The 16,152-nt window shown below is 43.7% G+C and overlaps 1 protein-coding gene across 1 annotated transcript in view; it reads left to right on the forward strand.

Annotated features, from left to right (window-relative positions):
* Cdh1 (cadherin 1) overlaps positions 1–16,152 on the forward strand; it is a 75,202-nt gene that overhangs the window by 36,963 nt on the left and 22,087 nt on the right. Inside the window, exon 3 of the mRNA XM_013366563.4 lies at positions 11,359–11,588. Within this exon, the coding sequence (XP_013222017.1) occupies positions 11,359–11,588 (230 nt within the window). The remainder of the gene's footprint in view (positions 1–11,358; positions 11,589–16,152) is intronic.

Raw genomic sequence — 16,152 nt, forward strand, 5'->3', positions numbered from 1 at the left:
ATAGCCTTGGCATTATTGGGTGTTTAGATTGTGTCTGTTTTGAACTGTGGGACTTTGACTCATGGGGTCCTCAAAAGAAATCCTAATAACTGTATTTCTTTCTGGTTCATTGAGATGTAATTTACATACCACACAATTATACCCAGTGTAAGTATACATTAGATCATTTTAAGGATCTGCACAGCTGTTCAGCCCTTACCCCAACCCAGTTTCAGATTTCTGTCACCTCACAAGTTCCCTTGGGCCTCTTGACAGTCAAGCCCCTACCTGCCCTTGTCTCCAGGCCACCATGGATGTGCTTTGTGTCTCTAGTTTTCTAGAATCTTCAAGTAGTGAAATATGTAGTCCTTTTGTGAATGGGTTTTTTCAGTTAGAATAACGATATTAAGATGGTGCTACGGGGCTGGGGTTGTAGCCCAGTGGTGGAGCACTTCCCTAGCACATGTGAGACACTGGGTTCCATCCTCAGCATCACATAAAAGCAAATAAATAAAAACAAATGTGTTGTGTCCATCTACAAACTAAAAAAAAAAAAAAAAAAGGTATTGCATTTATTCCTGTTTTTATCAGCTATACTATAATTTATCCATCCTAAAAATTTTATGGGTTGATTTTTATAACTTGCAGATTAATATTTCTTTAAATGGGTAGAGGTGAACAAAGAAAATTGGATAGGAAGGACTTTATTTATTTGTTTATTTATTTTTATTTCTTGGTACCAGGGGTGTTTAACCAATGAGCCACATCTTAACCCCTTTAATTTCTTATTTGAGTCAAGTTCTCACTGAGTTACCTACGGCTTTGCAAAGTTGCTGAGGCTGGTTTTGAACTCACAATCCTCCTCCCTCAACCAGCCGAGCCTGTGGGATTACAGGCACATGGCCTCTGTTTTTGTTCAGTAACAGTTTTTTTTTTTAAATAATGTTGTATTTTTTTTATACCTTTATTTTATTTATCTTTACATGGTGTTGAGGATTGAACCCAGTGCCTCACACGTGCTAGGCAAGTGCTCTGCCACTGAGCCACAACCGCAGTCCTCAGTAACAGTTTTATTGAAATACAATTCACATGTCATATAGTAAACTCATTCAAAATACAGAATTTCGTCGTGGTTTTAGTATTGTTCAGAGAATTTGCAGCCATCATTACATCGATTTTTAAATCATTTCACCAACCCTCAAAGAAGCTCCTCCCCAAGGGTACCCCAGTAAAGCCCCCACCCTGGCTTCCTCCCAGCCCTGAGCAATCTCTAACACTCTTGTCTATAGATTTATGTTCTGGACATTTCGTAATCAGTCAATGGAACTATGCAATGTGTGGTCTGTAGCTCTGGCCTCTGAGCATGATGTTTTAATGGGTTGTCTATGTTGTAGCATATATTGCTACTTCATTTCTTTTCAATGCCAAACAGTATTCTATTGTATGGATATACCATGTCTTATTTATCCATTCCTCGGTTGATGAACATTTTGCTATTGTAAATAGGGCTGCTGTATCGTCTGTATTCTGTAACATTTCACCTCTAACATATTCAAGATCCTGCTATTAAAATTAAAATCAAAACAAACAAACAAACAAAAAAAGCAAAAAATAGACACAGATAACAAGGCACCCTGAACATAAAATGACTGAGGAGGTGAGAGGTTCTTTTTCTACTGTTACATGAAGACTCAACAGTCTAAGGTAAACAGAAGGGAAGCCGCTGGGTTTGTGTTTCCTACAAGTGCCTGAGGAAGGTTGAAATATACCCACACCTGGGCTCCCCCAGCTCTGGACATCTGGATTTAGTCAGAGACAGGACCCAGGCCTAGATGTTTTTTCTAAAAGTGACTCAGAAGACGTGCAGTATATTTTAGACCCTGTATGGAGATGATGTTAGACATTTTGGTCCGTGGGTCTTATTTTGTGAGAATCCAAGACCTGGAGCTTGGAAAGCAAGTGCAGTAGGGCCCAGGACTCAGTTGCCCAGCTCTCAGGCTGTCAGCTGCCCCTTCTGGTCAATGGGGACTGGGGGTGGGGACTCAGGTGCTTTGGAATTCAGAATATGGGGCCCTCTCTGGCCCAGGGGAACCCTCCAGAAAGGAAAAGTGGGCAGGTACTGTGTGGGAGAAGGGCGCCTTTTCTTTCTAATCAATAAGCAAACAGTTCCTGGAGTTGCCCAAGCCGGCCTCAGGAATGTTTCCTGGGTTGCAGCCCATGGGAGTGAGCAGTGAGCACCTCTGTTATTTAGGCAGGCAGGGTGGGGTGTCTGTGCACTTAGCACGCAGTCAGAAGCTCAGACAATAAAACAACTCCAATTTGGCGTGGAAGCCAGAGGGTTCTTGTTCTTTTTCAGGAGACCAAACAAGTTTCCCTCTTATGGCAGGTAGGGACAAAGTCCCTCCCCCCATCCCGCTGCAGGAGGTCCAGGTGCTGCCGGCTCCTGGAGGCAGAGAGTGCTCCTCTCTTCCCCCACCTCTTGAATCAAGGCAAGATTTCTTCCAGTCAGTGCCCACCCGCCTTGGAATATTGAAACCCGGTACCCAGTCTTGACATGGGACGCAGCCCCAGCTTACCCAGCCGAACCACTGGAACCCTGTGGAGGCAGGAAGATTGCCATTAAACTGGGTGAGGTTTTATCAGTGGTTGCTGCTAGTCTGGGCTGCCCAGAAGAGGCCTGGGAAGGAAAATGATTCAGAACTGAGTTTTTCCTGGTCTTGTTGTTAAGAAGGACAAAGGGCACCAGGAGGCCCTCAGCCCTTTTGGACTGAAGGAGCAGGAATCAGTGCTGGCCACAGACAGGTGTGGAACCCATTAATTACTTCAATTCTTCAAGAACGTCGCATTATCTATTGTGTTCCCTGGTGACTCTTTAGTGCCAACACAGGGCCTGGTCTCAGGGGACTCATAGTAGGATGTGGTTCCTAGGTAGGCCTTGGAACCCTTCCCTCTGATCCTCCACGTGGCTCCCTCTCTCCCCCTCCCTGGCTTCTGCATGCCGAGAGAGCACTACTCCCAGCACCTCTTCTGGAGGCCTTCCCTAGATACCCTTTATTAAATTGTCCACTCCCCACTGGGCTGCTGCCTAAAGCCCTGGGAACCCCTGGGAATGATCTGCTAACATTTTTGTTTTTATTTTTTAGTTGTTGATAGAATTTCAGTTTTTTTTTTTTTTTTTTAATATGCGATGCTGAGAATCAAACCCAGTGCCTCACTCATGCTAGGCAAATGCGCTACCGCTGAGCCCCAGCCCCAGCCCCCTCTGCTAACATTTTTAAAGCTTTTCTTTCCTGACACTAATTTACTTTTCTATAGGCTCTTCATCCCTGGAATGTAGCCCCTCCCCCACTGGCAGCCCCTTGTTTTGTTCTCTCCTGTTTGTGGCGCAAGCTCCCGAAACACCCAGTGACCATCCTTGGAGGTTACTCTAACATAAACAGTGGCTTCCAAGGTGGGATTTGAACTGGAGTTGGTTTGACCTCCTTTCACACAAAGGTAAAATATTAACATGTTTGCACTGGCTGTGAACCAACGCCAGGCGTGCCATTTATGACATTTATAGCATTTTTTCACCAGGCTGATTCTGATCAGCATCCTTGGTGTTTGCTGTGGAGAAAGAAATTTATGGCTAACAAAGGCACTGCGGCAATGACCCAGGCAGCATTAGTGACCTTACAACAGAGGGGAGTTCACATAGGAGTGGAACAGTCGAGAAGAAAGGGTGAACTAAGTTCCCGTGCTTACTCCCTTTCTGGAAGTAAAGGGCAAATGGGCTGGGAATAGTTTTTCCTTCCTCTTACATCTTACATCATCAGCCTCTCTCCATGTCTCCTTTCTGCTGCTGCCCCACTTGCCCCATCTGCCTGCTTCTCTCTCTCTCTCTCTCTCTCTCTCTCTCTCTCTCTCTCTCTCTCTCTCTCTCTCTCTCTCTCTCTCTCTCTCTCTCTCTCCAGGGATTAAACCCAGGGGTGCCTTACCACTGAATCCCATCCCCAGCCCTTTTTTAAAATTTTGAGACAGGATCTTGCTAAGTTGCTGAGGCTGGCCTCAAACTTGCAATCCTTCTGCCTCAGCCTCCCAACTTGCTGGGATTACAGGCTTTTGCTACCTCACCTAGCCTCAACTCTTAAAGATTTGTTCCTGCTTCCTACTCAGGCAGTGTTTACTGTTGACATCTGATTTCAGGGTGGCCGTTGGTGAAGTTGTGGATTTGTTCTGGGTAAAGGCATTAGGGGGAGATTAGGAGAAACAACCTGATAAGCTTCCTGCAAATAAGTTTCCTGTCCCTGGGAACCTGAGGGAGCCACCTGTCCACAAGGACTGTGTATGCCTCTGCCTTCACCAAACCCAAGTGCACAGGAAGCAGGTGGCCCACAGGTGTTAGGGCCACATGCTGGGAGTCATGTTTGTGTAAGGATCCTTTCAATTCTTCTTCCACAGAGAAGCCTCTGGGGTTGTGGCTGGCTGGGTAGAGGAACTCATGCAAAGTGGTGATATAATTCAAAACATTCTTGAATCTGGAATTTCAGACTTCTTCCTTTATGTGGCTGTCTGAATATCCTTATGTTTTTCTGAGGTCTTGAACTGGATTTCCAAGGCTCCTGGGAGAGAGGGAGGGCATGTGTACTGATGCTTTGCTCTTGTTACTCTCATTATAGTTACTCTCTTATTAAGAAGAAGAGTAAATGAATACCTCCAGGTATTCATTTAACTTGAGTGTCTCAAGTCAGTTGTCAATGCTAAGAGTCAGGCTGGTCTGGTGGTTAAGTCTTGATGGGTTCAGTGGTACCTGACCACAGCCTTTGCCTCTTCAGAGCTGTGTGACTTGTCCACGTTCATTCACTTCTCTGTGCCTCAGTGTCCTTATTTATAAACAAGAGGTGCTAAATCCCTCCTTCACAGGATTGCTGAATCTAATAAGGATTTTAGATTGTCATTATTGAAGTAGTTCTCAGTAGCACATAGACATGTGGAAATAGAGACTCATTAGAGTTGAGATGGTCAGTCTTCCCAAGGGAGCTTGAGTCTCCTCTTCAACATGCCCCAAATGGGAAAAACCTGGAGGCCCACTGATCCATCTCCTCCCATTTGTTAAAACATCACGTCACATTTTCTGCTGATGACGGGTACTTAATAAACCTGTAATGTTTACTGAGTTCGTGGATATTCATGAAAGAAGCCCTGCCAGCAATACCCAGTGCCATCTAAGAAAATGGCCAACATGGAGAGAAATTTTGTAAAAGCATCTGTGGGGACTCATGGCTTTGTGGCTGGAGTTAGAAACAGCGCCCCTGACACCAACAGGAAAAACTCCCACTCTGCTAAATGAGGCTGTCTCCTCGGGAGTCCTTTCATTCATCAAATCAAACCTCTTATTTTGCATCTTCAGGATTTAAATTAGAAACTGAAGCCCTTGGTTTGGGGGTACATAATGGCAGTGTGGCCTCAAGAGCCTCAGAAGCTTCTTTGATCTTATACACATAAGCTTGAGCTGAGAGCTCAAGTTCGAATGGTCCTTGATGTCAAGCTGAGTGCAGTGCCCTTGGTTCTGATGAGAGGGAGAGGATCCATGATGGATGTTCCCCTTTGTGTGTGATGTGGGCACAACTGCGCTTCTCAGAGACTGCATCTCCCCACTGGTACTCAACAGCTCAGCTCTGGGTAGCTAGCTGCCTCCTGTCCTCATATCCCAACATCTTCAGGAAATCTATAGAGGCTTTTGAGAGTGTCTCAAATCTACCCACTCACATTCCAGTCTCAGGCTGGCAATTCCAAGGAAGGAATGTTGCTGAGTGCTCAAAGCCTGCCCGCCCCAGACCCAATGCTTTCATGAACTTGGGTTTTATTTTGAACTTCAGTCATCTCTTTCAGGGTTTTCTGTTTAAAGCTATTATTTCTGCCAAATATGCTAGAAAACGTAGGATGAATAACAGAGAGAGTTTCAGCATGTTAAAGAGACTTTCAAAAAGTTATCTTACCAGTTTTTTTTTTTTTTTTGGACACTGGAGATTGAACCCAGGAGGGTGCTTAACCACTGAGCCACATCTTCCAGCCCTTTTTAGTCTTCGGCGGACACAACATCTTTGTTGGTATGTGGTGTTGAGGATCGAACCTGGGCTGCATGCATGCCAGGCGAGCGCGCTACCGCTTGAGCCACATCCCCAGCCCCTTCCAGCCCTTTTTATTTAATTTTTTTCCAATCTTGCTAAGTTGCTTAGGGCCTCATTAAGTTGAATTTGGGATCCTCCTGCCTTAGCTCTTGAGTGTCTGGGATTACAGGCATGTGGGCCTGGCTATTCTTACTAGTTTAACTTTCTGGTGTATGATTTCATACTATTCTGGACCATCTTTTCCTTTTTCCCCCCCCTTTTGCTCTTTTTGTTTTCTTTGTACTGGGGATTAAAACCAGGGCCTCTTTACCACTGAGGTACGCCCCCACCCATTTTTATTTGATTTTAAGACGGGGTCTTGCTAAGTTTCCAAGGCTGGCCCAGAACTTTGCCGTCTTCCTGCCTCAGACTCCTGAGTCTCTAGGATTATAGGAGTGTGCCTCGTGCCCAGTCATAAGTCCTCCTTTTTAATTACTGCTGAAAGGTACACCTCCATTTTGCAGGAGGAACAGCGGGAAAAGCCCTCACTTTGGGGTGAACCAGCTCAGCCCCTGCATTCACCATTGTATAATTTTAGGAAAAAGAAAATAGTGTTGATGATGCCATGAGGAATAAGTCAAAAAAATCAGACACAAAGAGCTCAGGGCAAGGACTGACACCTAGGGAGCATGGATTCTAGACTGCTGAGGTTCAAATCCCAGCTTTGCCACTTGTCCGCCACCTGTTTCTCCATTTGTAAGAAGAGGATACAAATACTGACTTCATAGAATTCCAGTATTAAATAAGCTAATATTTGTAAAGTGCTTAAAATAGAGCAGGGCGTGTTAGTTAATGTTTACACAATTTAAATCTTAATGCAACAGTTGAAGCTATTGACTGAGTGGGTAGTTTTTGATGATGATTGTGGTGGTGTGGTGATGTTTTTGTGGCAGAAAGAATTTCCCATTTAGACATGGCCAATGGAGTCTCAGTTTTGGTTTCTAGTCCATGTGACCAAATAACAGGTTGAGGAAAGGCCTTCACACCGGGTTAAAGACTCTTCCATTTCCTGCTGTCTCGCTTTTTGTTCATTTTTTAATTACAGAAATGTTCAAATATACTCAGTCCCCATGTGCTGATGCTTTGGCCGCCCACTTGTTACTGCTGGGAATGCACAGAGGCTGAGCACACCCAGCCTTGGCCAGGGTCGAGGGGAGCTTCCCAGGGCCTTCTGGAGCTGGAGAGCCCCTGTCTTTCCTGTAATTTGCAATTTGTCAGCCCAGAGGATCCGGTTTTACAGAAAGATAATGAGTCTTAATGAATGCTTGGAAATTCAGGTTGGGGCTCCCTGTCACACTTACTCTGTCACTTCTCAAAGGGTGAGGCTTAGCCACCATTAAGATGAGACGCCCCAGCAGCTTAAGTGCCTTGCGTCAAGTTATTTGCAAAACCATTTTCATTTTTTCAGGCCACCACCCTCGGCAAGTCTAATCATGCTTGTCTCAACTTTCACTGCCCAGATTTGGACGAGCTAGAGAAAGGAATCCAGGGCAACCCTTGTTCCCTGCTTACAACACAAGCCCCCAAACAGAGCCTAGTTGCGCCATTACTTACGCTGGTGGTAGGTGAGGGTTCTTTGAAAAGCATCTTGCTTTTATAATTTGAAAAAAAGTTCCTACTATAGACTTAAAGGGGGGGGGGGTGCCTTCCCATCCTTTAATGACTTGGCATTTCTTCTCTTGTTTCTATTGTCATTTTATGGCTATTCTGTGCATTTAGACTCCTGTTTTGTCTGTCCAGAAGCACACAAACTATCATCTCTTGCACTGCTCTGCAGCAATGTCACTGTTCTGTTCATCATCACAAAATTCTGAAGGCGTAGGCTCACCAGCAGTGGTATCCTTCATGTTACAGTAGAAAAAAACTGATGCTCAGAGAGTTGAGCCATTTGCTTACGGCCACCCAGCTAAAAGATGGCAAAATCTGGATTTATAATCCAGTGGCAATGCTCTTAAGTTTAACCCCCCCCCCCCTTTTTTTTTGGGAGACAGGATCTTGCTATGTAGCTTAGGCCTTGCTAAATTCCTGAGGCTGGCTTTGAACTTGCAATTCTCCTGTCTCAGCTTACCAAAAGGCAATGAACTTATTTTTATAAAGATCCTTGCAACATCAGTTCCCAGTCCCTGCTGACAAGGGCTATCTTGCAGGTCCAGGTCAGCCTTCTCCCAGGAATTTTTATGATTGACTGTGGGTAAGGAAGGGCAGTTCAGAAAGACCTTTTTAAAACTGTTTCCTCTTAAGTGCCTTTGGCTCAGTATTCATGCCAAAGAAGCATGTTTTGGGGTGATATTCTGGTTTCCTTCAAGGCCCAGTTGTGGCTCCAGTTAGTACAACTAGCTGTTGACTAGTATGAGATGTCAGATAATTTCTTAACTTCTCAGCCTCGGTTTCATTTTGAAAATGGGGATAATCACAGTACTGCTCTTCTCTCCCCCAAACATCCAGGGTCTTAATTTTCTCTGGCAAGAGCAGGAAAATGAAGCAAGGGCTTCAGACATGGTTGCAAGAGTGTCCCCTGGTGGAAGAAATGGGAACTGCAGCCCAGGAATCCTGGGCAGCTTTGGGCTTTCTGACCTCCTGAGCATAGAGGTATCTAGCCTTGTAAAGTAGGCCTGACAGCAGGAATTTGTATAAAACAACGCTTGGATAAAATAGAAATGTCATTGGATGGAGGAGGGAAGATTATTTGAAAGAGAGGAAAACAGGCTAACTTCTGCGTTTTCCTGGGATGAACTGTGTTCGACTGTTGCCTCTAAGAGGTTCTTTGTTATGTTTTTCTTTTGCTTTTTAAATTTTATCTGTTTATTTAGAAATTTCATATGTATGTATATATTCGCATCTATGTCTGTCTGTCTAGCTAGCTATATATCTCACTGTGCCTAGGCTGGCCTTGAACTTCTAGGCTCAAAGGATCCACCTACCTCAACTTCCCTACTAGCTGGGACCACAAGTGTGTGCTCCCTTGCCCAGTCTGGAAAGCTGTCGATCTTGAGCTAGGTTTGTTGGAAGGCTGACTCTTCAGGTTTCCACTTACATACCCGCATGAAAAAGACCCGCATTTATCATCTGATGTAAGAGATTATCTTCCCCAACCTCATCCCTCCCCTTCACTCTTCTATCACCCTCTTTTATTTCAATTATTTTGTATCTATCACTTATCAATCCTTGAATTTTTTGGTTTCTGTGTTGTCCTTTCTTCCTCAATGGCATAAGCCCCAATGGCAGCAGGTGCCTTATTTATCTTGTTCATATTTTGTCCTTAAGAGTCTTAAGACAGGACTAGGCATGTGGCTCAGTGGCAGAGTGCTTGCCTAGCATGTGCAAGGTACTGGATTTGATTCTCAGCACCGCATATAAGTGAATAAAACGAAGGTCCATCGATAACTGAAAAAAAAAATTGATCGAGCCCAGGACAATGTCAGGCATATAGCTTGATGGAGACTTGTTGAATGAGTTCTTTGGGACTCTGATATTTCATGTAGAAATTTTTTTTACCACAGTTTACCCAGCTTTGGAGAGTAATACTTTTAGTACTTTAGTAAATGTAAAACTTCAAGTAGTTTTTCCTCTAAGCCATTCATCATAGCCCTCTGCCATGCAAGTAGTCCTTCTTTTCCTTTTGCATTTGTCTTTAACACCCTTTATGGGGGCTAGGAATGTGGCTCAGGCGGTAGCGCGCTCGTCTGGCATGTGTGCGGCCTGGGTTCGATCCTCAGCACCACATACCAACAAAGATGTGTGTCCGCCGAGAACTAAGAAATAAATATTAAAAATTCTCTCTCCCCTCTCTCTCTCTCTCTCTCTCTCTCTCTCTCTCTCTCTCTCTCTCTCTCTCTCTCTCTCTCTCCTCTCTCTCTCTCTCTCCTCTCTCACTCTCTCTTAAAAAAAAAAACAAAAAAAAAAACACCCTTTATGATCTTTTCTGTGAAACCTTCATTACCTCCTCTGGACAAGGACCAGTTTCTCTTCTATGCCTCCTATTGCAAGTAGGAATTAGCTCTCTGCTTCATATCATAAACTTATAATCAGCACTCAATAAATATTCACTATTATCAATTTTTTTATAATACTGGGAGCTAAGTCAGTGATTAGTCAAAGCTATGCTTGCTTTAAATTTTTTTAATAAACTTTAATATTTGTTATGTGCCAGGCACTATTCTATATGTCTTCAAGTAACCCTACTACGTAATTGCTATTGTTGCTTTCATGCCACCAGATGGGTAGATTGAATCACAAAGGGGTTAAATAACTTGTTCAAGGTCACAGAGCTAGTAAGTGGCAGAGGCGGGACTTGAACCCAGGTAATTTGGTATGGAGTCTACTTTCTTTTATTTGTTTTTGTGATACTAGAGATTGAACTCAGGATCTCACACATGCTGGGCAAATACTCTACCACTTAGCTACATCCTGAGCCCTTTTTACTTAATTTTGAGAGAGAGTCTCAATAAGTTGCCCCAGCTGCCCTTGAACTTATGACCTCTTGCTTCAATCTCTTTGAGTCAGTCTACTTTTTTTTGGTACCAGGGATTAAACCCAGGGATGCTTAACCACTGAGCCACATCCCCATCCCTTTTTGTATTTTAATCAAAGACAGGATCTCACTGAGTTGCTTAGGGCCTCACTAAATTGCTGAGGCTGGCTTTGAACTCGTGATCCTCTGTCTCAGACTTCCAAGTTGCTAGGATTACAGGAATGCGCCACTGTACCTAGCTTGAAATCTACTCTTAACCATTATGCTTTACTGTCTCTCTTAGCATCTGCCACTGCTTGTTGAATTGGATACTATTCATTTAAATGGAGGCTATACACAGCATCTCACTGTACCTTGGTCTCCAACTTGTGGAGTCTGTAGGTATCCTATCTCAGTCATTTTAGTGATAGGTTTTCACACTGGCAAAAGCCATCCAAAGAAGGGGCCCTTTTTTGGTTATCATTACTGAAATAGAAAAGCTACTTTCTAGATTAGATATTGTTTTCACTTGACAAAACAGTATGAGAAAAAAAAAAAAAACCACAGTGAGCAGTTGTCCTGTAATTTCGAATGAAGAATTGAATGACAATATCGATTCCGGGGACAGCTTTGTTGTGTCACCCGGTGATGGTTTTGCTTCTGTTTTACCTGAGTTGCGCTTTTGTGGGTGAATCCAGTTTGTTTTTTGGAGAAGGAGCACTGTTGTCTTCAATCTGCCCTAATCTTAATTTCCTAATCACTGTGATTTCTGCCCTGCAGTGAGTTTTGAAGGATGCACGGGTCGACCAAGGTCAGCCTTCTTTTCTGAAGACTCTCGATTCAAAGTGGGCACAGACGGTGTGATCACAGTCAAACGGCCTCTACAGCTTCATAGACCAGAGACGAGTTTTATGGTCCATGCCTGGGACTCCTCCTACAGAAAGCTCTCTACCAAAGTCACGCTGAAGGCAGTGGAGCACCACCGTCACCGGCGCCACCACCACCATCATGTACGTAGGGGTGTACCTTAGAAGTCACACACGTTTGATCTGCTGTTGAATTCGGGTTTCTCAGCCCAGGAGGCACCATTGGTATTTGGGGCTGGCTAATTCTGGGGGAAGAGGCACTGTCCTGTGCACTATGAGATTTTGAACAGCATTTCTGGCCATACCTAGATGCCAGAAGCACCTCTGTTGGTGTTGGCAACCAAAAAAATACCTTCAGATACTTCCAGGGGTCCTTTGGGGTAGAGGGTTACAAAATCACCTCCAATTGAGACGACTTTTTGTTAAACTGAACTACCTCTTGTTGGATTTGGGGGCTTGTTAGTAGGTTGTGGGGGTCAGGTAGTACAGAAGAGTGGACCCTGTATGGGGTTGAATCTGCTTGCCATCGGTCACCCAGGTAACCTTGGAGGAGTCACTTAACCTGTCTCCGCTTGATTTTTCTTACTTGTGAAATGAGGTTAAGGAGGACTAAATGAAATACATGTAAAACGTGAAGAATATGCTAGGCATGTGCACCTGTATCCATGGGGAATTGGTTCCAAAACTCCCCCTCACCTCGCTGCTCAAGTCCCTTATATAACATGGCATAGTATTTACATATAACCTACACATATTCTCTGTATTCTTTAAAATCTTCTCTAGATTACTTACAATACCAAATACAATATAAATTATTCTTACACAATCTGTACATGTTCAATACAAACACAATTTTGGTGGAGACGGCACTGGCAATTTTACCCAGGGATGCCTTACCACGGTGCTACATCTCTAATGTCCCCCTTGCCCCCAACCTGCTATTTTGAAACAGGGTTTTGTCAAGTTGCTGGGCTGGACCTTGAGCTTTTCCTGCCTCATCCTCCTGAGTTGCTAAGATTACAGGCCACCATGCTCAGTGATTTTTTTTTTTTTGGGGGGGGGGAGGAAGGTAGGTAGGGAGTGAATGAACCCCCGATGCTTTGCCACTGAGCCACATTCCCAGTCCTTTTTATTTTTTATTCTGAGACAGGTTCTCACTAAGTTGCTTAGGACCTTACTAATTTGTTGAAGTTGGCCTTGAACTTGTGATCCGTCCCAAGTTGCTGGATTTTAGGCTGGTAACACCATACCTAACTTTTTATTATTTTTTTTTTAAACTTTTGATCCAGGGCTGGGGATATGGCTCAAGCTGTAGCACGCTCGCCTGGCATGCGTACGGCCCGGGTTCGATCCTCAGCACCACATACAAACAAAGATGTTGTATCCTCTGAAAACTAAAAAAATAAATAAATATTTAAAAAAAAAAACTTTTGATCCATGGTGATTGAATCCATAGATATAAACCTGCAGATACGTAGGGCTGACTGATAGGTACTTGTTACTTGATAGCTATTATTGTTTTCCTCCTGGAGACAGAGTAAATGAGAGGTGGATTTTCTGATCATTTGCTCTTGGTGTTTCTTGTGGGGGCATCTTTACAAAGAATAGGAGGAACCAGAGGAAGCCTATGCCCCACTGAACTGTCACTTGCCCAGGATCCTTCCCCGTTTCGTTTGCAGTGCATGGCCATTAGCTCTGGTGCATATCGGGAGCCTGTAAGTATCGAATGGCCAGATAGATGGGATTGGCCATGAATGGAAGGATGTACGTCTGCCTAGGTTCTTGGCAAGAATGTTTCTGGAGGGTGTTATCAAAAGCCAAATGCCTTCCCTAGCTTTGAAACTCCTCCCACAGCGCTTCCTACCAAAATGTGCCTCTGGGGGAACATTCTAGTTGGATCCTGCTTACTGCCCCGGAAAGTTGGACTACACCATAAGTGCCAACGCCTTTAAGAGCATGTCCTGTTTTACTCCGTGAGGACTCTTGAGGTTCTTGGTACTTAATAGTCTTCTTGATGGAGTTAATTTTTCTCCCTAGTGGAATCATCAGAAAAATGAGGAAATTAGTAGAGCTACGTTAACATGACTCCCTGCCTTCAGTCTCCAGTTGGCCTGGCGTTCACAAGAATAAGTTCAGCTCAATGAATTCTCGCTAGGTAGCTGCCTGTGAAAGCGTCTCACCACCACTGAAACAGTTTTGAACTTGAACTTGGTTCTTCTTTAACTTTCCATCTTTACCTCAGCCAACTTTGCCTCTTCTTCTTCCGCTGTTGCATCAGGAGTTAGTTCAAGCATACATATATAAAACTGCAAATTACAGGTTTTTTCCCCCCAAATGCTCTTTTAAGTTAAAGAAGTCCAAAGGTAAGCTGTACCTAGTGTAGAGACTCTGCGATCATCAAGAACCCAGGTTTCTCCTCTCCTCTCCTCTCCACTTTGCTGCCCTCAGCACAGGGATTATATTCTCACGGTTACCTCATGATCCAAAAATGGCTGCTGTAGCTCTAGTCAGCCTCCTGTCTCAGCCTCCTGAGTAGCTAGGATTATAAGTCATGTACCACTACACCTGACAGCATTCTTTATCCTATGTGATAAGAAGAAGAAAGGAACTAGAGGTATAAGCTCAGTAGTAGAGTATTTGCCTAAATATGCAAGACCCTAGGTTCAATCTCAATCCCTAGTACCACATCCCCGACACCTCTCGAAATAAAAGAGAAAGAGAAGCACGAAAGTGCATTATTTCTTAAGTTATCTGTCTTTTAAGCAACCCTTGTGGAATTCTGAAGCAGTACTTCTAATGTATCACATTAGCTAGAACTTAGCCTCATGGCCACACCTGGGTACAAGTGTAACTAAACAGAGATGTAGTTGTTTCTGTGGGTATATTGCTGGGTACAAATTGAGATATATACTAGAGAAAAAGAGTTTTTGGTTTTGTTTTGTGTTTAATAAGAAAGGGAGAATGGGTATTGGGGTAGTAGCAAGCTCTGACATAATTGCCTTGACCTTCCCTTTGTTTTGTCTCTAGTTTAAGGGACCCCTGTGGATCCAGGTGGTGCTGTGTTAAGAAAAGGGGCAGCAATCTTACCTGACTCCTGTCCCCAGTACTGGGGATTGACCCTGTGGCATTGTGCATGCTGGGAAAGTGCTCTACCCCCAAGTGACACCCCCAACCCCCCTTACTTCATTTTAATTTTGTATTAGAATAGATCTAATTTTCTAGTTCTTTCACTTAATTCAAGTGGGTTTTTGCAGTTTGGTAGCCTGCATGTTCAGTATGAAGAAGACGCACTTTTCCCTTTAATTTCACACATGAAAATGTTAATCCTATGTGTAGGCAGCACAGGGTTCCTCACTATTTATTATCATCATCTGAAAGCATTCTGCAATCCTGATGTCAGCAAGGCATGATCTCTGAATTCCTTTTCTGTCTGGCAAATGGGTTTGCATTCATTCCTCAGTACCTTGGCTGTGAGCAATGATCATTTTAAAGCCTAGGGCATGCTGTCAGTGGTCAGTATCTTGCATCATTTCTGTTACATTCCCAAAATCCCATAACTCAGTGTTTTTTTTAGCCAGTCATTTATTGAGCACTTAGTATGTGTCAGGTGCTATTTTAAGTACTTTACATGTACCATTATTTCATTTCATCCTTCCAGTGACCTATGATATAAGTACTGATATTGCACCCATTTTGGATATTAGGAGACAGAAACAGAGAAGTCAACTGATCTGTCCTGAGCAAGGAGGTGCCATAGTGAGGATTCAAAGCCCAGCAACCTAGACCCAGAGCCTGCTTTTGGCCCTGGTTTGCCTGCCTCTGTGGGAGACAAATGCAAGGATTGGCAGGACAGGGGAGGGGTGTATGCCCTGTGCATGCATGATTGTGGAAGTGCCTGGGGACTGTACCTGGGTGTGTCTCATTTATCTTTTACATCTTGAATCTAAAATTTTAAAAAAAGCCAGGAAATCTGGCTTGAATCAAACTTGGCAAACAGTGATCAGGGAGTGTGAGTGAGCACCCTTCTGTGGAGGGAGGAAGGTAGAATTTTCCATTGGAAACTCACTAGTCATTCCAAAATACTTCAACATCTAGGCATGGCAGCACACACCTGGCAATCCCAGCAACTCAGAAGGTTGAGGCAGGAGGATTGCAAGTTAGAAGTTAGCCTCAGCAACTTAGTGAGCCCCTGTATCAAAATAAAAAATAGAGGGTTGGGGATGTGCCTCAAGCGGTAGCGCGCTCGCCTGGCATGCGTGTGGCCCGGGTTCGATTCTCAGCACCACATACCAACAAAGATGACGCATCTGCCGAGAACTAAAAAATAAATATTAAATAAATAAATAAATAAATAAAAAATAGAAAAAACTGGGATATAGCTCAGTGGTAAAGCACCCCTGAGTTCAATCCCTAGTATAAACAACAATAGCAAACTTAAAACAAATTGGGAGATATTTTCCTCCCCCTCTTCAATTCTCCTATTATCCTGATTGTGCATAAAGTTATCTTTATTGCACAAGAAAACTGTTCAATATGAGTCTCAAAGGGTGTTTTTGGTGCTTATCCTAACAGCTTCTGTTAGAGCAAATGGAAACTTTATAGATATAGCACAGTGAGATTGAGAGATTTATATTCATCACAAAGTAGTTCTTAGTGGCAATTTCCCAAACTTGTTTTGGCAGATCAACTTTGGGGAACTATATCCCTG

The sequence above is a fragment of the Ictidomys tridecemlineatus genome, chromosome 15, assembly GCF_052094955.1.
Source record: "Ictidomys tridecemlineatus isolate mIctTri1 chromosome 15, mIctTri1.hap1, whole genome shotgun sequence".
Taxonomy (NCBI): domain Eukaryota; kingdom Metazoa; phylum Chordata; class Mammalia; order Rodentia; family Sciuridae; genus Ictidomys; species Ictidomys tridecemlineatus.